The sequence below is a fragment of the Nansenia antarctica genome (assembly GCF_963989245.1).
Source record: "Nansenia antarctica genome assembly, chromosome: 18".
NCBI classification, from domain to species: domain Eukaryota; kingdom Metazoa; phylum Chordata; class Actinopteri; order Argentiniformes; family Microstomatidae; genus Nansenia; species Nansenia antarctica.
In genome coordinates this window covers 636,992-659,340 of record NC_137691.1, presented here as the reverse complement: position 1 = coordinate 659,340, position 22,349 = coordinate 636,992, and the positions used below count along the sequence as shown (strand labels likewise).

Sequence of the window (22,349 nt, the reverse complement as noted above, 5' to 3'; positions counted from 1 at the left end):
AGAGAGACAGAAAGAGAGAGAGGAGAGACACGTTTCAAGGAGGGTTTTCTTTTGAATGAATGAATGAATGAATGGTCTTTATTGTCATTGATATAGTACAGGTACCAAACAACGAAATTTGGGAGGGGGGGCTCCCCTGGTGCTAGGAAAAAAAAACTAAAAACAAGAAGGGAAAAGAGCTGGTTTACATAAATAAAGGCTATGTACACTATCCACTATACTATACTATACTATACAAATAAAACACTGTGCTGTACTGCTGTGTATGCTATGCTATACATATCCTAACATTTCCTATCTCTGAACCTTATGTACCCGAGGGTTGTCATATTGCACATAGTGTTATTGCACATTCATTTTCTCTTTTCATTTTCAGTGTTTTTCAAATTGTATAACAATCCACCCTGACAGGCCGGTCTATTCTCCCTACATGCATTGCAATTAAACATCAAGACAGATAACAACAGCAATTTCACATCACTCAAGTCTTCACCTGCCTCATGTTTTTCCCCCCTACTCCTCCTAGCTCTCCTAACTATTTATAGACTCTCTGTTAGTCTCTCTCTCTCTCTGCCAGTCTCTCTCTCTCTGCTAGTGGACTCTCTCTGTGTTCAGGTGAAAGACCACCGCTACTCCAGATCCCTTAGGAGGCATTTATTCATGTCTGACACACTGAAGCGTCGCTGACTGGGTCTGGGTGTATGTTTCCATTTCCCAGATCTCCCTCCTATGATCCTGACAGCGGAGGGGCTGGCGTACTCGGCCGTGGAGGGGAGGGGGGTGACCATGCACTGCAGTGTGTTCAGCTCACCTCCCTCCACCATATCATGGTGAGTAGAGTAGAGTCGTCTCTCTCTCTCTCTCTCTCTCTGTCTCTCTCTCCCTCTCCCTCCCCCTCTCCCTCCCTCCCTCCACCTCTCTCTCCCCCTCTCTCCACCTCTCCCTCTCTCCCTCCCTCCCTCCCTCCCTCCCTCCTCCTCTCTCTCCCCCTCCCTCCCTCCCCCTCTCTTCCCCTCTCTCCCTCCCTCCCAGGCCAGCAGAGAGCAGTAGCAGACCTCTAGGTCGGTGTCATCGTCCAGTAATAATTGTCTCTTCTCTCAGAATGTTTTTTCCCCCTCTCAGAGGGGACTCTGCGGTGTTAAAAACTTCCAACATGCATCGAGCTGTCGTCGACATCTAAAAAAAACCTCCTTCATGGTATCTTCACCCTCTAATGGCCCGGAGGAAGGATGTCGGACGTGTTATCTCCTACAGGAGAGACTCCTAATTGGTCACAAGTGGCGCTGGCGCCTCCTTTAATTGGTCGCTTCTAATGTTTCCTCAGGAACAAGGACAACTCCACTGTGTCCGTGGAGGGGCCGAGGTTCACGGTCCACGAGGACGGCGCGCTGGAGATCTATAACGTGGAGAAGGAGGACGCGGGGACGTACACGTGTTACACCAAGAACACAGAGGACGTGGCCAGCATCACCGCCCTGCTGGACGTGAAAGGTAACGTCCTGGATGTTTAGAATCTGCCATTTTAGCAGACGCGTTTAATCCAAAGCGATTTACAATTACGAATTACAGGGACATTCCCCCTGGAGTAACTTTTTACCTACTATAAGAGCCACCTCTGAAAATGACCATAGTCTTTACAATGGAAAGCTGCTATTTACACACAACGACTACTAGTTGGCGCGTCTTGTAAATTAGCCTGCCTCCTACACAGAAAAACTGCAAAATAGCTTCATGCTTATCCTGATGTGGTTTTGAAAATGTAAGGATACTGGGTGGTAGAACGCACATATCTAGGGAAAGTCATGAAAGGAGGGTCCTGAAATTTGATCGAGTGCAAAGATATAAACATTTGTTTTACTCACTTGGTCAAATGACCCCATCCATGGCTCTCCAAGTGTTAATGCCTGTGTTACTGAGTTACTGTGTTACTGTGTTACTGTGTTACTGAGTTACTGTGTTACTGTGTTACTGTGTTACTGAGTTACTGTGTTACTGTGTTACTGTGTTACTGAGTTACTGTGTTACTGTGTTACTGAGTTACTGAGTTACTGTGTTACTGTGTTCCTCATCCACCTAAGATCCCACCAGGATCGTGGAGGCCCCAGCAGACCTGCAGGTGCTGGTAGGAACCCCGGCCCAGCTCACCTGCCTGGTGGAGTACGACAAGTCCTTCAGAGACGACGTCCAGATCCTGTGGGAGAAAGATGGCGTGACGATAGCCCTGAACCACACAGAGAATTCTGGGTAAGGAGGAGACGATAGCCCTGAACCACACAGAGAATTATGGGTAAAGAGGAGAGATAGTCCTCAACCACACAAAGCATTCTGGGTAAGGAGGAGAGATAGGCCTGAACCACACAGAGGATTCTGGGTAAGGAGGAGGGAGACAACCCTTTGGTGTCGCAGAAACTAAAACTAGCCGAAAAGTTAATAATAATAATTATTATTATAATAATAATTAATTGTATTTATATAGTGCTTTTCCGGGGTTCAAAGACGCTGACAATATGGGGAAAACCGAAAACACAGAAACAACAAGCAACAGATAACATGAGACACATAGAACACAGAGTTAACGAACAGGCACAGGGAACAATTAACACAGCAATGTCCAGGGGGGGAGGAGGGTGGGGGGTGGCAGGGTTAGGGGAGATGGTTAGGGGTAGGGGAGGTTGTATGCATGTCCAGGGGGGAAGGGAGGGGGGTGGCAGGGTTAGGGGAGATGGTTAGGGGTAGGGGAGGTTGTATGCATGTCCAGGGGGGGAGGGAGGGGGGTGGCAGGGTTAGGTGAGATGGTTAGGGGTAGGGAAGGTTGTATGCATGGGAGAACAGGTAGGTTTTGAGGTGGGATTTAAAGGTGGAGAGTGAGGGTGAGTCTCTGAGTGGCTGAGGAAGTTCACTTGCACCAATCAATACTGTGTCTCTGTCTGTCCTGTGGGCAGGTACTCTGTGGAGGAGGGGATGCTGCAGATCGCCAACGTGAGTCACAGAGACCAGGGGACGTACCGATGCGTAGCCAGGACCCCCGTGGACTCAGCCCAGGCCTCGGCTCAGCTGACCGTGCTGGGTGAGAGAACATACTACACACCTAACACACACACCTAACACACACACCTAACACACACACCTAACACACACCTAACACACACCTAACACACTTCTGCCTCTACACACCTAACACACACGTGTGTCTCTACACACCTAACACACACGTGTGTCTCTACACACATGGCCCAGGCCTCGGCCCAGCTGAGCGTGCTGGGTGAGTGATGCTGGGTGAGTGAACATGTCACAAGCATCACGTCTGACCCAGTCTCTACATACCTAACACACACCTCTGCTTCTACACACATGGCCCAGGCCTCGGCCCAGCTGAGCGTTCTGGGTGAGTGAACATGTCACAAGCATCACGTCTGACCCAGTCTCTACATACCTAACACACACCTCTACACACCTAATACACACCTATACACACCTAACACACACCTCTACACACCTAACACACACCTACACACACCTCTGTCTCTACACACCTAATACACGCCTACATGGTGAGTGAACATGTCCCAAGCATCATGTCTGCTCCTCTGACCCAGTAGCCATGTGACCCATGAGCCTCCAGGGTTACCAGGGTTACAGTAACACACGACATCAAAGTATGGATCCATACGTCCAAGCCCAACGCCCCAGGGCCTCATCATCATCTCCACAGAGCACAACAACAGACTATGAGCACATCGATGAGCACTTATGTATTTAGACCACGGCTATGAATGTGTCATGTGACACAAAAGCTTCTTTAAAAAAAATGTAATTCCTTTTTTTTCTTCATATTACGAAAGTTGAAGTGTTGAAGAGCCCACTCAATATAACAAACAACAGTTTTAGGATCAATAAATACTTGTAATTTGTGAATTGGATTCACTGTATCGTCTGCCGTAGGCTACTGGGTTAGTGATACATGGCTTGTGAACAAACTTACGTTTTAGGACGTGTTCAAAAGCAAGGCCAATTCACCAGTTGTAGCAGGAAGAGTAATCTAGCTCAGGCCAGGGGCCATTGGCAGTCATCGTGAAAAAGTACAAAAGAAATGTTTTTACTTTGGAGAAACAGTACAAGGGGGGCAGTAGAAGTCTTAGGAGACACAGTATAGAGGGAAGCCAGGTGTCTCAGGAGACGCAGTGCTGGGCGGTAGTAGGTGTCTCAGGAGACACAGTGCTGGGGGGTAGTAGATGTCTCAGGAGATGCAGTGCTGGGGGGTAGTAGATGTCTCAGGAGACACAGTGCTGGGGGGTAGTAGATGTCTCAGGAGACGCAGTGCTGGGCGGTAGTAGGTGTCTCAGGAGACGCAGTGCTGGGGGGTAGTAGATGTCTCAGGAGACACAGTGCTGGGGGGTAGTAGATGTCTCAGGAGACACAGTGCTGGGGGGTAGTAGATGTCTCAGGAGACGCAGTGCTGGGGGTAGTAGATGTCTCAGGAGGAGCAGTTAAGGTGCACCTGCACATACACCAAGAGACACTTTACTGTCACCATGACATCACTGTGACATCACTGTGTCAAAGCCTCCGCCTGCTTCATTTCCACTTCTAGCGGGTTCTTGTTCTTCTCTCAAGTCCTTTCACACATCCTCTCCAGGCCAGAGGGACGGATGCCGTGTCTGTGTTTGTGTTTGTCATCAAAGTGACCTTGTTGTTGTTGTTGTTGTTGTTGTTGTTTGTGCAGACGTCCCTGATGCACCTGAGGACGTGAGGCTGTCTGAACACAAGAGCCGCAGTGTGAAACTGAAATGGATCCCAGGGGACGACCACAACAGCTCCACCACAGGTAACAAGGCCGTCCTTCTGTCTAACACACACTTGACTTATATAGACTGACTTATACAGACTGACTTATATAGACTGACTTATATAGACTGACTTATATAGACTGACTTATATAGATGACTTATACAGACTGACTTATATAGACTGACTTATACAGACTGACTTATATAGACTGACTTATACAGACTGACTTATATAGATGACTTATATAGACTGACTTATATAGATGACTTATATAGATGACTTATATAGATGACTTATATAGACTGACTTATATAGACTGACTTATATAGATGACTTATACAGACTGACTTATATAGACTGACTTATATAGATGACTTATACAGACTGACTTATATAGACTGACTTATATAGATGACTTATATAGACTGACTTATATAGACTGACGTATATAGATTACTTGTATAGACTGACTTATATAGACTGACTTATATAGACTGACTTATACAGACTGACTTATATAGACTGACTTATATAGATGACTTATATAGACTGACTTATATAGATGACTTATATAGATGACTTATATAGATGACTTATACAGACTGATTTATATAGATGACTTATATAGATGACTTATATAGATGACTTATATAGACTGACTTATATAGTTGACTTATATAGATGACTTATATAGATGACTTATATAGACTGACTTATATAGATTACTTATATAGATGACTTATATAGACTGACTTATATAGATGACTTATATAGATGACTTATATAGATGACTTATATAGACTGACTTATATAGATGACTTATATAGATGACTTATATAGATGACTTATATAGACTGACTTATATAGATGACTTATATAGACTGACTTATATAGATGACGTATATAGATGACTTATATGGACTGACTTATATATATGACTTATATAGATTACTTATATAGACTGATTTATATAGACTGACTTGTATAATAAGTAATCTATATAAGTCAGTCTGTATAAGTCATCTATATAAGTCATCCATATAAGTCAGTTTATTTAAGTCAGTCTATATAAGTCATCTATATAACTCAGTCTATATAAGTAATCTATATAAGTCAGTCTATATAGGTCATTAATTTTTAATTAATTTTGCCATTTAGCAGACGCTTTTATCCAAAGCGACTTACAATTACGAATTACAGGGACATTCCCCCTGGAGTAACTGAGGGCTAAGTGCCTTACCCAAGGGCACACTAGTAGTGGTGTGGCTTCAGGCGGGATTTGAACTCACAACCTTCCGATCCCAAGTCCAACTCACTATCCACTAGACCACCACTCCCCCTCATCTATATACCTCAAGGTCATCTATATAAGTCAGTCTATATAAGTCAGTCTATATAAGTCATCTATATAAGTCAGTCTATATAAGTCAGTTTATATAAGTCAGTCTATATAAGTCAGTCTATATAAGTCATCTATATAAGTCATCTATATAAGTCAGTCTATATAAGTCATCTATATAAGTCAGTCTATATAAGTCAGTCTATATAAGTCATCTATATAAGTCAGTCTATATAAGTCATCTATATAAGTCAATCTATATAAGTCAGTCTATATAAGTCAGTCCATTTACCATTCATGTTGTAACACCAGCCTTCCGTCTGTGAAAAGCTACTTATCCGCCAACCAGTGTACTCAAACGGAATTAGCACTTTATTTTCTGTGTAAGCCGACGAATTAGAATTGTTCAAGCCTGATGATGGATTCATCCCGACACAAATTAGCTCCTCTGTGTTTCTGAAGCAACTTCATGCTGTTCGCTCGCTGCAGGGTCCAAGGACTTTGCAGCACAGCTGGTTCTATTAGATAGGCAGGCAGCCTTTTTGGTGCAAGTCCTCGGGCAGATTGAGACCTGGCCTGTGTCTGTGTGTCTGTGTGTCTGTGTCTCTGTGTGTCTGTGTGTCTGTGTGTCTGTGTGTCTCTGTGTGTCTGTGTATCTGTGTGTCTGTGTGTCTGTGTGTCTGTGTGTCTGTGTGTCTGTGTGTCTGTGTCTGTGTGTCTGTGTGTCTGTGTCTCTGTGTGTCTGTGTGTCTGTGAGTCTCTGTGTGTCTGTGTGTCTGTGTGTCTGTGTGTCTGTGTGTCTGTGTGTGTCTCCCCCACCCCATGTCAACAGAGTTCATTGTGGAGTTTGAGGAGAGCCTGTGGGAGCCGGAGAACTGGAAGGAGCTCCAGAGGGTCCCTGGGAACCAGGCCTCCGCCCTCCTGAGGCTCCACGGGCACGTGGACTATCGCTTCCGCGTGTCGGGGCTCAACGCCGTGGGGAGGGGCCCCGCCAGCGAGACCACAGAGAGATACAAGACCCCCCCCGCAGGTCTGACATCTGATATCACCCCCCTTCCTTCTCACATTGTTTCACCCTCCTCTTTATTACAACTCTGTCTCTACACTCCTAACACACACCTCTGTCTCTACACACCTAACACACACATCTATCTACACACCTAACACACACACCTATCTACACACCTAACACACACATCTATCTCTACACACACCTAACACACACACATCTATCTACACACCTAACTCTCTCTCTCCAGGGCACCTGAGTTGTCTCTCTGCCGCGGTGTTGAACTTTCCGCCAGGGGAACCTGGGAGATAACCGACTCCTCTCTTGTTGGAAACTGCTCTGTAATGTGTAATGTGCTCCCTTCACAGGAGATCTCCTTTTCCACTAACAATTCCAATCCTGACAAAATCCATAATTCTTCCCTTCCCCACAGCCCCTGACAAGAACCCGGAAAATATAAAAATCGAAGGTCATTTACCACATGAGATGGACATCAACTGGGAGGTAGGAGACCTTGTGGTCCTTCGATAATATCCCTCCTCAGCACAATACTGTACTAAACATACTGTACTAAACATACTGTACTAAACATACTGTACTATATGAATGAATGAATGAATGAATGAATGGACTTTATTGTCATTGCTACAGTACAGGTACCAAACAACGAAATTTAGGAGGGGTGGCTCCCCTGGTGTTAGGAAAGGGAAAAAAAAAAACTTTTAGAAAAAAATCACAAGAAGGGAAGGAGCTGGTTTACATAAATAAAGGCTATGTACACAATCCACTGTACTATACTGTACAGATAGTCGACTAGGGTTGTCGTATTGCACAATAGTATTTTTTTTCACGTTATTTAAAGTGTCACAGTTTGCAGGCTTGAAATGTACATGTTTGTGCCTCAGCACTACACCTGATTTTTTCAGTCCAGCAGCTAGGAAACATACTGAACTGTACTATAGGAAACATACTGTACTGTACTATAGGAAACATACTGTACTGTACTATAGGAAACATACTGTACTGTACTATAGGAAACATACTGTACTGTACTATAGGAAACATACTGTACTGTACTATAGGAAACATACTGTACTGTACTATAGGAAACATACTGTACTGTACTATAGGAAACATACTGTACTGTACTATAGGAAACATACTGTACTGTACTATAGGAAACATACTGTACTGTACTATAGGAAACATACTGTACTGTACTATAGGAAACATACTGTACTGTACTATAGGAAACATACTGTACTGTACTATAGGAAACATACTGTACTGTACTATAGGAAACATACTGTACTGTACTATAGGAAACATACTGTACTGTACGATAGGAGACATACTGTACTGTACTATAGGAAACATACTGTACTGTACTATAGGAAACATACTGTACTGTACTATAGGAAACATACTGTACTGTACTATAGGAAACATACTGTACTGTACTATAGGAAACATACTGTACTGTACTATAGGAAACATACTGTACTGTACTATAGGAAACATACTGTACTGTACTATAGGAAACATACTGTACTGTACTATAGGAAACATACTGTACTGTACTATAGGAAACATACTGTACTGTACTATAGGAAACTAGCAGAGTGGTGCAGAGTTCACCATGTATGAAGTTTTACAGAGAAATCAAAGAATCTCTCTGTACTACAAAGAGAATAGAAGCTACTGTTCCATATTCAATATCATATCAATGTTTTCACATGGCAATTATCAATAAGATTTCAATAGACATATCAGCAGCGCTAGGCCTAGTTCTGATGTCTCATTGTGTGATTTAGAACTTTATAAAAGCCAATTCGGAGGGATCACAGTGGAGGGGTTGGCTGTGAAAGCCCTTTGTGGGAGCTTTGATTAAAAAGAGAAAAGGCCTGTCCGTGGACGAGACGCTTCTACATGAACAGTCATAAATTCCGCTTTATTGTGAAAAGATGAATCTCCTCCACCTATTATCTCCCTGCCCCTCAGTAATGCAGCTCCGAGCTCTTGGATTTATGAGAGCTCTCATTGTTAATGATTTGCTTCTGCGGATAATAGTGTCTTATTCTATTTCCCATGGCCGGGCCATTGTGAGGAAGGGACCCGATCTTTCTTTATCTGGAGACTTAGGCAGTCTTAGCCAGTCTTAGCCAGGTCTCTGTGCCAGCAGCAGCAGGAGGCGGAGAAGGGCAGAGCCGTTTGTTTTACTCTTTTTCATAAAATAATGATTAGTGTCGTCATCCTGGAACGCTGCCTTGACATTACTGACCCTGCAGAAAGACACACCTGCAGTAAGATGGAGACAGACACACCTGCAGTAACATGGAGACAGACACACCTGCAGTAACATGGAGACAGACACACCTGCAGTAGCATGCAGACAGACACACCTGCAGTAACATGGAGACAGACACACCTGCAGTAACACGGAGACAGACACACCTGCAGTAAGATGCAGACAGACACACCTGCAGTAACATGTAGACAGACACACCTGCAGTAACATGCAGACAGACACACCTGCAGTAACATGGAGACAGACACACCTGCAGTAACATGGAGACAGACACACCTGCAGTAACATGGAGACAGACACACCTGCAGTAACATGCAGACAGACACACCTGCAGTAACATGTAGACAGACACACCTGCAGTAAGATGGAGACAGACACACCTGCAGTAACATGTAGACAGACACACCTGCAGTAAGATGGAGACAGACACACCTGCAGTAACATGGAGACAGACACACCTGCAGTAACATGGAGACAGACACACCTGCAGTAACATGGAGACAGACACACCTGCACTAACATGGAGACAGACACACCTGCAGTAAGATGTAGACAGACACACCTGCAGTAAGATGCAGACAGACACACCTGCAGTAGCATGTAGACAGACACACCTGCAGTAAGATGGAGACAGACACACCTGCAGTAAGATGAAGACAGACACACCTGCAGTAGCCAAGATGGAGACAGACACACCTGCAGTAACATGCAGACAGATACACCTGCAGTAACATGGAGACAGACACACCTGCAGTAACATGCAGACAGATACACCTGCAGTAAGATGGAGACAGACACACCTGCAGTAACATGTAGACAGACACACCTGCAGTAACATGGAGACAGACACACCTGCAGTAGCCAAGATGGAGAAAGATAAACAAACTGCTTCCTTGTTCCTGTAGAAGTCCAACCATCTTTTCCACTGTTATTCCTCTTCCTCTCCCCTCTCCCTCTCCTCTCTCCCCTCTCCCTCTCCTCTCTCCCTTCTTCCTCTCCCCCTTCCTCTCCTCTCTTCCTTCCCCCTCTTCCTCTCTCTCCTCTCCCCCCCCTCCCTCTCAGCCGCTGTCTCCCATGGAGTCTAACGGGCCGGGTCTGGAGTACAAGGTGAGCTACAGGCGTCAGGACGTGGAGGAGGAGTGGCGGGAACACCTGGTGAAGCGTCACTCCTTCGTGGTGAAGGACACGCCCACCTTCGTGCCGTACGAGATCAAGATCCAGGTCAGGAACCACCAGGGCTGGGGCCCGGAGCCGAGGGTCATCACCGGCTACTCTGGGGAGGACTGTGAGTGACCTGTTGTTTTATTGTTTATGTTTTATTTTTTTGTGTTGTTAACAAGCAGGAGTCGTTTTTCCATGTTTCTATATACAGTGGCTATCGAAAGGCAATACACCCACATCACTTCTAGTCTACATTTTGTTGTGTTCTAGACTAAATAGTGAAAATACCACCGCTCATCCACGATCAGACTTGAGCTGAGGTGCTGGAACTGAAGATTATCAAAAGAGCTGCAAAATAACAGCATCCGCACACTCAGACACTGTGCAAAAAAATTTTTTGTTTATTGCGCAAGCTGTCGGTCATAGACCTTCTTCAGGCATAAAGCAGACAAGTGAATGCAGCAGTGATTTTAAGGGTTCAAACAACATCAATTGATTTAGCCAACGCACAACACCTGTGTCAAAAATGTGCACAACATTTTGTCTAAATTTTGCCTGTGGGACTTTGAAGGGGTGGGTTGACGTTCGCTAGCCGCCGTACCTGTCTTACGTTGTGAGACAGAAAAAACAGAGATACTTTGTGAGGGAAATTTCCTGCTAGTTTTCAGAATCATTTTCTGCTGGTTTAATTAATTAAACCTTCCACGCTGCCCTCTCTGCTGAGCCCATAAATGCCACAGTCCTGTGATTAAGTGTAATACATGTGAGATCAGAAGCCCAACAGCCCACAGGTTAAAGTATCCAATTAAACCTGATTCAAACGTTGTCACCTGTGCCTCTTATACAGCGTGGTAGACTCTTCAGCTTCTCTGGAGATCAGCTCTACTCTCAGCACTTTGTAATACCGTTGTTTACCTTTTCTCTACTTGTATCTCCATCTCCAGCCTTCTTTTGGATCTGCCCTGAGGAGTATACTTCAGGTCATGAAGGAACACAGAGAGAATGTTCTAGACGTAGCTTTGCTTCTACCAATAACATATATAAAGTGTGATTGATATAGATATTACCTCTACCGATGTTTAATCTCCCTGTAAGTGTGTTGGTTGTTCCATAGTGCCCTCTAAGCTCCTGTTAAGGGTCTGAGTCTTGTTGTGATTATGATCTGGTCATAATCTGTGTTGCCTGTCTGTGTCGTCACTGAGGCGTTAGCGTACCTCTCTCCCCTGCTAGCTAGCTCCTGTCCTAGCACCCTGGACGTGTGTGAGATTATAGACATATAGATTATTATAATATATATATATAGATTATTATTATATATATAGATTATATATAGAGATTATTATGAGACTATAGACTGAACGATGACATTTGAATGGAATAACGCGAAGATTCTAAACGATGATACTGTTTCAGTGTGCCATATGATCTACTGTATATTGATGCGTGTGTGTGTGTGTGTGTGTGTGTGTGTGTGTGTGTGTGCGTGTGCGTGTGTGTGTGTGTGTCTACATCTGTGTGTGTATGTGTGTGTGTGTGTGTGTGTGTGTGTACAGTCCCCTCTGCAGCCCCGGCTAACGTGGCGGTGGATGTGGTGAACGCGTCTCTGGTGAACGTCACCTGGCAGCGCGTCCCCCAGGACCAGCTGCACGGCATGCTGGGAGGCTACAGGGTAACACTCAGCTCAGGGCTCTAACCCTCCTCCCTCACCCTCCTCCCTCACCCTCCCTCAGAGCAGCCCTCTCCCCTTTAAACTGTTTCTAAAAGCAAAGACCCTGACCTCCTCCCCTGGACCACCCTGGACTTCCCCCCTCTCCCCTCCCTCTGTCTCCCGCCCTCCCTGGACCACCTGGCCCCTCTCCCCTCACCCTGACCTCCCCTGGACCACCCCCCCCCCCCTCCCCTCACCCTGACCTCCCCTGGACCACCCTGGACCCCCCTCTCCCCTCCTTCTGTCTCCCCACCTGGACCACCCCCCCCTCTCCCCTCCCCCCTGGCCCTCTCCCCTCACTCTGTCTCCCCCCCTGGACCACCCCCCCCCTTTCCCCTCTCCCCTCACCCTGACCTCCCCTGGACCCCCCTCTCCCCTCACTCTGTCTCCGCTCCTGGCAGCTCAATGTTCCTCAATGTTTCAGGATCCTAACGATCCAGAGTTATAATAGATAATAACCAGAGTTATAGCCCACCGTGTGTCCTCTCTGTCACATATAACCTGAGACTCACACCCTGCGTGTCTCTTCCTCTCTCTCCCCTCTTCCTCCCCCTCTTCCCCTCTTCCTCTCCCTCTCTCCTCTCCCTTCCCTCTCCTCTCTCCTCTCCCCTCTCCCTCTCCTCTCTCCCACTCCCTCTCCACTCTCCCCTCCCCATCCCCTCTTCCCTCTCCCCTCCCCTCCCCTCTCCCTCTCCCACTCCCTCTCCCACTCCCTCTCCCCTCTCTCCTCCCCCCTCTCCCTCCCCCCTCCCTCCCCTCTCAGGTGAGTTGGTGGCGCCTGCGCAGTCTGCTGCACAGTAAGAAGTCCCACGGGGACAAACAGACGCTGGTGTTCCCGGGCGACCGCAGCCAGGGCGTGGTGGCGGGCCTGACACCCTTCTCTGAGTACACCCTCATACTCATGACCTTCAACGGCCGCGGGAACGGACCCGGGAGTCATCCTGTCACCTTCAAAACCCCCGAGGGAGGTGAGACTGGGAGGGGGAGGGAGGGGGAGGGTGGGGAGGAGAGGGAGGAAGGGAGGAGGGAGGGAGGAGGGGAGGGGGAGGGGAGATTGGAGGGGGAGGAAGATTGGAGGGGGAGGAAGGGGAGGAAGGGGAGGGGAGGGAGGGAGGTCTGGAGGGAGGTAAGATTGGAGGGGGAGGGAGGGGAGGGAGGGAGGTCTGGAAGGAGGGGGGTAAGATTGGAGGTGGAGGGAGGGGAGGGAGGGGAGGGAGGGAGGTCTGGAGGGAGGGGAGGTGGAGGGAGGGGAGGGAGGGGGAGGGAGGTAAGCCTGGAGGGGAGGGGAGAGGGGGGAGGTAAGATTGGAGGGGGAGGGAGGGGGATGGGTGTGGGGGCGATGGGGGAACGCCATGTAACATATTGATTCAGTTCCACTGTAGAAAGAAAAATAACTCAGAGAGAGAGAGAGAGAGAGAGAGACAGAGGGAGAGAGAGAGACAGAGAGAGAGAGACAGAGGGAGAGAGAGAGAGAGAGAGACAGAGAGACAGAGAGAGAGAGAGAGACAGAGAGACAGAGAGAGAGACAGAGAGAGAGAGAGAGAGAGGGAGTTAAGGGGTTGTGCTCCTGCAGTATTCCTCTGCTCTCAGTCTTACTGGTGTGTTGTGTGTTGTCTCTCTGTCTCAGTCCCAGAGAGGAACCATGTGTTCAGGGTGACGGAGGCCCAGAAGCACAGCGTCTCCCTGGCCTGGAGACCCCCGACGGAGCCCAACGGAGTCCTGACTGGCTACATCCTGGAGTACCAGCTGAGTACGTCATGTGTTCACGTCCCTTATGTGTACCAGTACGTCCTGTGTTCAAGTCCCTTACATGTAACAGTCCTCCCAGTATGTCCTGTGTTCAAGTCTCTTACATACAACAGTATGTCCTGTGTTCAAGTCTCTTATGTATAACAGTCCTGACAGGACACATCCTAGACTATAGTATCAGTACGTCCTGGGTTCAAGTCCCTTACATACAACAGACCTCCCCCAATGGAAGTGTGACTGGTAGTGTTGCTGTGATCTTGTTGTGTTGCTTTGTGTGTGATTGCGTGCGGTACGCAACACCAGTCCATGTTTGCCTGCTGTATGAATAACAACCACAAGCCCTGTTGTCTGGCTCTCACTGCTGGTGCCAGACTGTTCATAGAAAAACAGAGAACCAATCACATCTCAGTTAAAAGGTGTCATCAGGAGGACAGCGGTCACGTCGGCCAATCAGCAGCAAGCAGAGCTCAGCGGAGGGAATTAACACAGAACGATATCCCAAAATGGGATGATAGCCATCGCGTGATCTGCTATTTTATCTGTAAATTACCCTTTTTGAATAATTAAAGCCCCGGTTTTGCATTAAACTGTTTGCCTACAGTGTCTGAGTACGCCTGGCAAACACAAACACTGCAGGCAGATGAAAGCAGGCTAGATGTAAGCAGGAGAGAGGAGAAAGCAAAAAAAAAAACAACAACAACATGTTATAAATATTCAATATTCAATTTGGATTTTGCATTAGCCAGCACCCAGCGGCGAGAGACACCATGTTGGGTGCTGTCTGCCTCGCTGTTAGTGTCTGTTAGTCTGACCCATGATCCTCTCTGTTAGTCTGACCCATGATCCTCTCTGTTAGTCTGACCCATGATCCTCTCTGTTAGTCTGACCCGTGATCCTCTCTGTTAGTCTGACCCATGATCCTCTCTGTTAGTCTGACCCATGATCCTCTCTGTTAGTCTGACCCATGATCCTCTCTGTTAGTCTGACCCATGATCCTCTCTGTTAGTCTGACCCATGATCCTCTCTGTTAGTCTGACCCATGATCCTCTCTGTTAGTCTGACCCGTGATCCTCTCTGTTAGTCTGACCTGTGATCCTCTCTGTTAGTCTGACCTGTGATCCTCTCTGTTAGTCTGACCCATGATCCTCTCTGTTAGTCTGACCTGTGATCCTCTCTGTTAGTCTGACCTGTGATCCTCTCTGTTAGTCTGACCTGTGATCCTCTCTGTTAGTCTGACCTGTGATCCTCTCTGTTAGTCTGACCTGTGATCCTGGTTGGAGGAAATCACTGTGTTGTTTCTGGTGACAGGGAGGTCAGAGTCGGGGCAGAGCCGGGGTATTGGAAACATGTCAGGGAAGAAATACCCTGGTCTGTGTCACACTCCACAGAAACACTGTAAAATATCTTCATACTAACTAGCTTATCCTGATGTGGTTTAGAGAATGTAAGGATACTGGGTGGTAGAACGCACATATCTAGGAAAAGTCATGAAAGGAGGGTCCTGAAATTTGATCGAGTGCAAAGATATGAACTTTATTTTTACTACTATGGTTTAGTGACCCCCCCTGGTGTTAGTGACCCCCTCTGGTGTTAGTGACCCCCCCTCTGCTGTTAGTGACCCCCCCTGGTGTTAGTGACCCCCCCTGGTGTTAGTGACCCCCTCTGGTGTTAGTGACCCCCCCTCTGGTGTTAGTGACCCCCCCTGGTGTTAGTGACCCCCCCTGGTGTTAGTGACCCCCCCTGGTGTTAGTGACCCCCCCTGGTGTTAGTGACCCCCTCTGGTGTTAGTGACCCCCCCTGGTGTTAGTGACCCCCCTGGTGTTAGTGACCCCCCCTCTGGTGTTAGTGACCCCCCCTGGTGTTAGTGACCCCCCCTGGTGTTAGTGACCCCCTCTGGTGTTAGTGACCCCCCCTGGTGTTAGTGACCCCCCCTGGTGTTAGTGACCCCCTCTGGTGTTAGTGACCCCCCCTGGTGTTAGTGACCCCCCCTGGTGTTAGTGACCCCCTCTCTGGTGTTAGTGACCCCCCTGTGACCCCCTGTCCTCTTGCAGAAGGAACTTCATCACAGCCCCCCCCCCCCCCCCTCCCACAGTCCCGGGGGAAAGCCCCTTCCCAGGACAAACCTACCCCTGTGTGTCCTCGTACAAACCTACCCCTGTGTGTCCTCGTACAAACCTACCCCTGTGTGTCCCAGTACAAACCTACCCCTGTGTGTCTCAGTACAAACCTACCCCTGTGTGTCCCAGGACAAACCTACCCCTGTGTGTCTCAGTACAAACCTACCCCTGTGTGTCCAGGACAAACCTACCCCTGCGTGTCCCAGTACAAACCTACCCCTGTGTGTCTCAGTACAAACCTACCCCTGTGTGTCTCAGTACAAACCTACCCCTGTGTGTCCAGGACAAACCTACCCCTGTGTGTCCAGGACAAACCTACCCCTGTGTGTCCCAGTACAAACCTACCCCTGTGTGTCCCAGTACAAACCTACCCCTGCGTGTCCCAGGACAAACCTACCCCTGTGTGTCCCAGTACAAACCTACCCCTGCGTGTCCCAGGACAAACCTACCCCTGTGTGTCCCAGTACAAACCTACCCCCGTGTGTCCCAGGACAAACCTACCCCTGTGTGTCCCAGTACAAACCTACCCCTGCGTGTCCCAGGACAAACCTACCCCTGCGTGTCCCAGGACAAACCTACCCCTGTGTGTCCCAGTACAAACCTACCCCCCGTGTCCCAGGACAAACCTACCCCTGTGTGTCCCAGGACAAACCTACCCCCCGTGTCCCAGTACAAACCTACCCCTGTGTGTCCCAGTACAAACCTACCCTGCGTGTCCCAGGACAAACCTACCCCTGTGTCCCAGGACAAACCTACCCTGCGTGTCCTCGTACAAACCTACCCCTGTGTGTCCCAGGACAAACCTACCCCTGTGTCCCAGGACAAACCTACCCCTGTGTGTCCTCGTACAAACCTACCCCTGTGTGTCTCAGGACAAACCTACCCCCGTGTGTCCTCGTACAAACCTACCCCCGTGTGTCCCAGGACAAACCTACCCCTGCGTGTCCCAGGACAAACCTACCCCTGTGTGTCCCAGTACAAACCTACCCCTGCGTGTCCCAGGACAAACCTACCCCTGCGTGTCCCAGGACAAACCTACCCCCGTGTGTCCTTGTACAAACCTACCCCTGTGTGTCCCAGTACAAACCTACCCCTGCGTGTCCCAGTACAAACCTACCCCTGTGTGTCCCAGGACAAACCTACCCCTGTGTGTCCCAGGACAAACCTACCCCTGTGTGTCCAGGACAAACCTACCCCCGTGTGTCCCAGGACAAACCTACCCCTGTGTGTCCCAGGACAAACCTACCCCTGTGTGTCCCAGGACAAACCTACCCCTGTGTGTCTCAGGACAAACCTACCCCTGCGTGTCCCAGGACAAACCTACCCCTGTGTGTCCTCGTACAAACCTACCCCTGTGTGTCCCAGGACAAACCTACCCCTGTGTGTCCCAGGACAAACCTACCCCTGTGTGTCTCAGGACAAACCTACCCCTGTGTGTCTCAGGACAAACCTACCCCTGCGTGTCCCAGGACAAACCTACCCCTGTGTGTCCTCGTACAAACCTACCCCTGTGTGTCCCAGGACAAACCTACCCCTGTGTGTCTCAGGACAAACCTACCCCTGCGTGTCCCAGGACAAACCTACCCCTGCGTGTCCCAGTACAAACCTACCCCTGCGTGTCCCAGGACAAACCTACCCTGCGTGTCCCAGGACAAACCTACCCTGCGTGTCCCAGGACAAACCTACCCCTGTGTGTCCTCGTACAAACCTACCCCTGTGTGTGTCCCAGTACAAACCTACCCCTGTGTGTGTCCCAGTACAAACCTACCCCTGTGTGTCCCAGGACAAACCTACCCCTGTGTGTCTCAGGACAAACCTACCCCTGTGTGTCCAGGACAAACCTACCCCTGTGTGTCCCAGGACAAACCTACCCCTGTGTGTCTCAGGACAAACCTACCCCTGTGTGTCCAGGACAAACCTACCCCTGTGTGTCCTCGTACAAACCTACCCCTGTGTGTCTCAGGACAAACCTACCCCTGTGTGTCCCAGGACAAACCTAGCCTGCGTGAGTCCCCGTCCCTGGATCACGGTAACCATGACGAGGCTAATTACTCAGTCACAGCGACAGCTCTCTCTCTCGCTCGGCCTCTCTTCGCTAACTGAGTTTGATTTCGCCGTGGCACACAAGGGCCATGCGTGTCATGCTCTATCTCAGGAGACGGGACATACAGTATATGTGGAGTGTGTGTGTGTGTGTGTGTGTGACCAGTGTCATGCTGTCTCAGGAGATGGGACGTGTTCATTGTACTGCAGCACTCAATGTATGTAAGTGGCTCTGGATGGAAGCGTCAGCTAAACGGCGTATATATTATTCTATATAAGTGTAAGCCTGGTGTAATCCAGCGGTCCACAGTGAGACATTCTGTTCATGTCGGCGTGGGTTTGAATCCTGCTGACATGCTTCTTCTCCTCACCTCCCTGTCTATCTTCACATAATCACTAACTCTGTCCTATGAAATGAGAAATATGAGTGGGACCACTGCCACACTCTGAACAGGATAACCTTTATAAAGGTTAGAATCTTCTAGGCTGTATTTTCATTATAACACAGCGTGTCCAACATTTCAACCTGTGAGCCTGTGTGTGTAGTTAATGAGACAGACTCATATGTTTATGTTCTATATAAGTGTAACTGTGTGTGTGTAGTTATATATTCTATATAAGTGTAACTGTGTGTGTGTATTTATACAGTATATTCTATATAAGTGTAACCCGGCCCCTGTGTGTGTGTAGTTATATATACTGTATATATATAGTGTGTGTAACCGTTCCCTGTGTGTGTATGTGTGTGTGTGTGTGTGTGTGTGTGTGTGTGTGTGTGTGTGTGTGTAGTTAATGAGACGGAGGAGGTGGGCCCCCTGCAGAGCGTGGAGGTCAGCGACCCCCAGACGACCTCCTGGACCCTAAGAGACCTGGAGCCCCTCAGCAGGTACCAGTTCTACCTGCGTTCCTGCACCGCCCTGGGCTGCGGCCCGCCCGCCCGCGAGGAGAGCACCACCACGCCGGAAGCACGTGAGTCACGCACTGCATCCTGGGACACGGGAGGGAGGGAGGGAGGGAGGGAGTCAGCCGATGGGGAGGGAGAAGGGAGATAGAATGGATGCGTGGTCTGTTTACTTAAAGGCAGAGGCAGTGGCAGTCTGGGATTGGTACGTCTATGTTGAGAACTTTAGATTACTGATATGAGTTTAGTTTTAACTGTCTTCTCCATCAGAGCTAGCGCCTATTCAACACAGCGGCGCTATTATCTGGTGCAGAGAATGAATGTCTGCGTGGTTTGGATACTTAAAGGGGCGATCTGGGATTGGTACATCAATGTTGAGAACTTTTTTATTATTTAGATTATTGATATGAGTTTAGTTTTAACTCTCTTCTCCATCAGAACCCTCTCACTCTCTCTCCCTCTCTCTCTCTCTATCTCTATCTCTCAAACATGGGTACAATTATAATTTTCTTCAGCCAATGGGGGGAGGGAGGGAGAGAGAGAAGGGGGACATGGGAAGAAAGCCAAAGCCATTTATTTAGTTTGAATTCAAGGAATAATATATGATACGGCGCTCCGGCTCGCTCTGCGTTTCATATCTCCATCTAAATAATTTTTATGTGGGTAAACAATATCATAAGGGGTGTGGGGAGCGGTTTCATTTGTCACTGTCATGGAGGAGCAAGTGCTTATTGATTTGGGGGAGAAGGCGCACCATGAAACCATCACCCCGGAGGAGGAGGCGAGGCCTCCGCAGGGTAGCAACGCACGCCTCTGATATCAGGGTTGCATAATAATAATAGAGGAATTGGTAAAGTGTAAAGTAATCATAATATGGTCCGTGCAGGTCTATAATCCATTATTGTGTTTTATGAATTACATGTCATTCCTGCTTCCGTGTGAACCCTGCATATATATCATGCCTAACACAATGTCAACTCAAGTGTCTGTGCGAGGGGAGATAAGGGGCGGTGGCACAAGTGGAATAATGATTACGATCTAATGAATAAGAGTAAGAGCAGTTGACTGTGTGATAGAGAGAGGGGATGTATATAAAGGATATATATAGAGGATATACGTATATGCACACACAGAGGATGTCTTATGTTGAACAAAGGTAATTGGATTGGGGGCGCTCCCTACCAATCGCCATTTCCAACTGACTTAAGTATATAAATATAACGAAACAAAGCTGCCTATTCAACACAGCGGGGCTATTATCTGCTGCAGAGAATGAAGGCCTGCGTGGTTTGGATACTTAAAGGGCCAATGTGGGATTGGTACATCAACGTTGAGAACTTTCTTATTATTTCGATTATCGATATGAGTTTAGTTTTAACTGTCTTCTCCATCAGCTCTCTCTCCCTCTCTCTCTCCCTCTCCCTCTCCCTCTCCCTCTCCCTCTCTCTCTTCCTCTCTCTCTCCCTCCCTCTCTCCCTCTCCCTCTCTCTCTCTCTCTCTCTCCCTCTCCCTCTCCCTCCCTCTCTCCCTCTCCCTCTCCCTCTCCCTCTCTCTCTCCCTCCCTCTCTCCCTCTCCCTCTCTCTCTCCCTCTCTCTCTCTCCCTCTCTCTCTCTCTCCCTCTCTCTTTCCCTCCCTCTCCCTCTCTCTCCCTCTCTCTCTCCCTCTCTCCCTCCCTCCTTCTCTCTCTCTCTCCCTCTCTCTCTCTTCTTCTCTCTCTCTTCGTCTCTCTTTCTCTCTCCCTCTCTCTCCCTCTCCCCCTCCCCCACAATGTAATCGTAAACAACCACTGTATAGCCTTCTAGACATGGGTAAAACTATAATTTCCTTCGTTTGAGAGTTACATTGGTACCATGTCTCCAGAACCCCCCCCCCCCCTCAGCTGTTCAGCTCATAAACTAGCAGATAGAACACCGTGCTATTGTCTGAGTCCCACATCGCCCCCTTAACAAGATCATATCTCACACTTTGTTTCGTGTGAAACAGAAACTAAATCGGATGCTATTCCAACACGCCGTGTAAGTGGGGAAGACAGTGTGTTCTAAGTAACGTGGAATCCAGTTGCCTGGTTTGATTTAATAGGGCTCCCGTTACATGTGTGTAAGGCGGACATGTTGCATCTAAGACGTCTTCATTCTTATCTTCTGTATATCCCTGCTTTGTGTGCCTGCACTCTGCACAGCTCCATGTCTAAGTATCCAACGCTTCCCTTTTTGCAAATGTATCCCCGCTTCTTTGGAATTCATCTTCTTTTGTGTTTACCTTTGATGATACATATTGTGAGTGGTGGTGTGGTGGTTGAAACCACTCTCCCATGTCTGCTTGGCAAATGCATTTCATTTTCTTTTTCCGTCTCTCTCTCTCTCTCTCTCTCACCAGCTTCAACAGCGGTATCCTCTGTCAACTCCAGTATGTCCGTTTCTGTTAATGTCGGGTTACGCTACACACAAGTACCGTAGTACTAGCAAATCATACCCTCCGGTGTATTCTGATTTACCAACAGCTACACGAGTCTATTATAGCCTACATTAACCCTGTGTCCTTAGTAACACAAGTCTTAGAATCTCTCGAATCCCCCCATTTTATTCCAAACACTCATGCTGTACATCGGATATACCTGTCGGTATGATTTGAGTAAGATAGAGTCTAGTAGATAGCGTTTAACATAGATTACCTCGAGTGCATGATGGTTGAGAAGATGTGAATAGAGACCTACAGGCCGGGGAGGGAGGGAGGGAGGGAGGGAGGGAGGGAGGGAGGGAGAGAGAGAGAGAGGGAGGGAGGGAGGGAGGGAGGGAGAGAGGGAGGGAGGGAGAGAGAGAGAGGGAGGGAGGGAGGGAGGGAGAGAGGGAGGGAGAGAGATACAGGCCTAGCTGTGTCGTGGAAGAATCTGCAGGCAGAGAGAGAGAGATACTGGTGTCTGGAACATCTCATACGCATCCTGTTTCATAACGCAGGCCTGCGATGATGCCATGCACATCCTCCTCTGTGGATAATTGCCCTAGCCTTCAGCGGTGACACTCGGCTGCCTCCTTTCATGAGCAGAACGTCACCTCCTTTTTTTTTTTTCTAGGCGACGGTTTTGGTTTTGGGTTCCTGAGCAACGACAATTAGTATCCTAATTATGGATTCATATTAATCCTATCTCATTAGCGGATCTCTAAATGAGATATTGACTTTTGTTCTCTCGACAACAGCCGGCTCGGCGGTACACGTGTAAGAGAGGCT

At 48.1% G+C, this 22,349-nt stretch overlaps 1 protein-coding gene across 1 annotated transcript in view; it reads left to right on the top strand.

The window, feature by feature from the left end:
• chl1b (cell adhesion molecule L1-like b) overlaps positions 1-22,349 on the top strand; it is a gene marked incomplete at both ends in the record, with an annotated part of 42,762 nt that overhangs the window by 9,769 nt on the left and 10,644 nt on the right. Inside the window, 12 exons of the mRNA XM_080548467.1 lie at positions 719-830; positions 1,325-1,491; positions 2,079-2,244; positions 2,943-3,067; positions 4,724-4,825; positions 6,960-7,157; positions 7,570-7,640; positions 10,507-10,729; positions 12,159-12,274; positions 13,077-13,281; positions 13,941-14,063; positions 19,012-19,191. Coding sequence (XP_080404593.1) covers positions 719-830; positions 1,325-1,491; positions 2,079-2,244; positions 2,943-3,067; positions 4,724-4,825; positions 6,960-7,157; positions 7,570-7,640; positions 10,507-10,729; positions 12,159-12,274; positions 13,077-13,281; positions 13,941-14,063; positions 19,012-19,191 — 1,788 coding nt within the window. The remainder of the gene's footprint in view (positions 1-718; positions 831-1,324; positions 1,492-2,078; positions 2,245-2,942; positions 3,068-4,723; positions 4,826-6,959; positions 7,158-7,569; positions 7,641-10,506; positions 10,730-12,158; positions 12,275-13,076; positions 13,282-13,940; positions 14,064-19,011; positions 19,192-22,349) is intronic.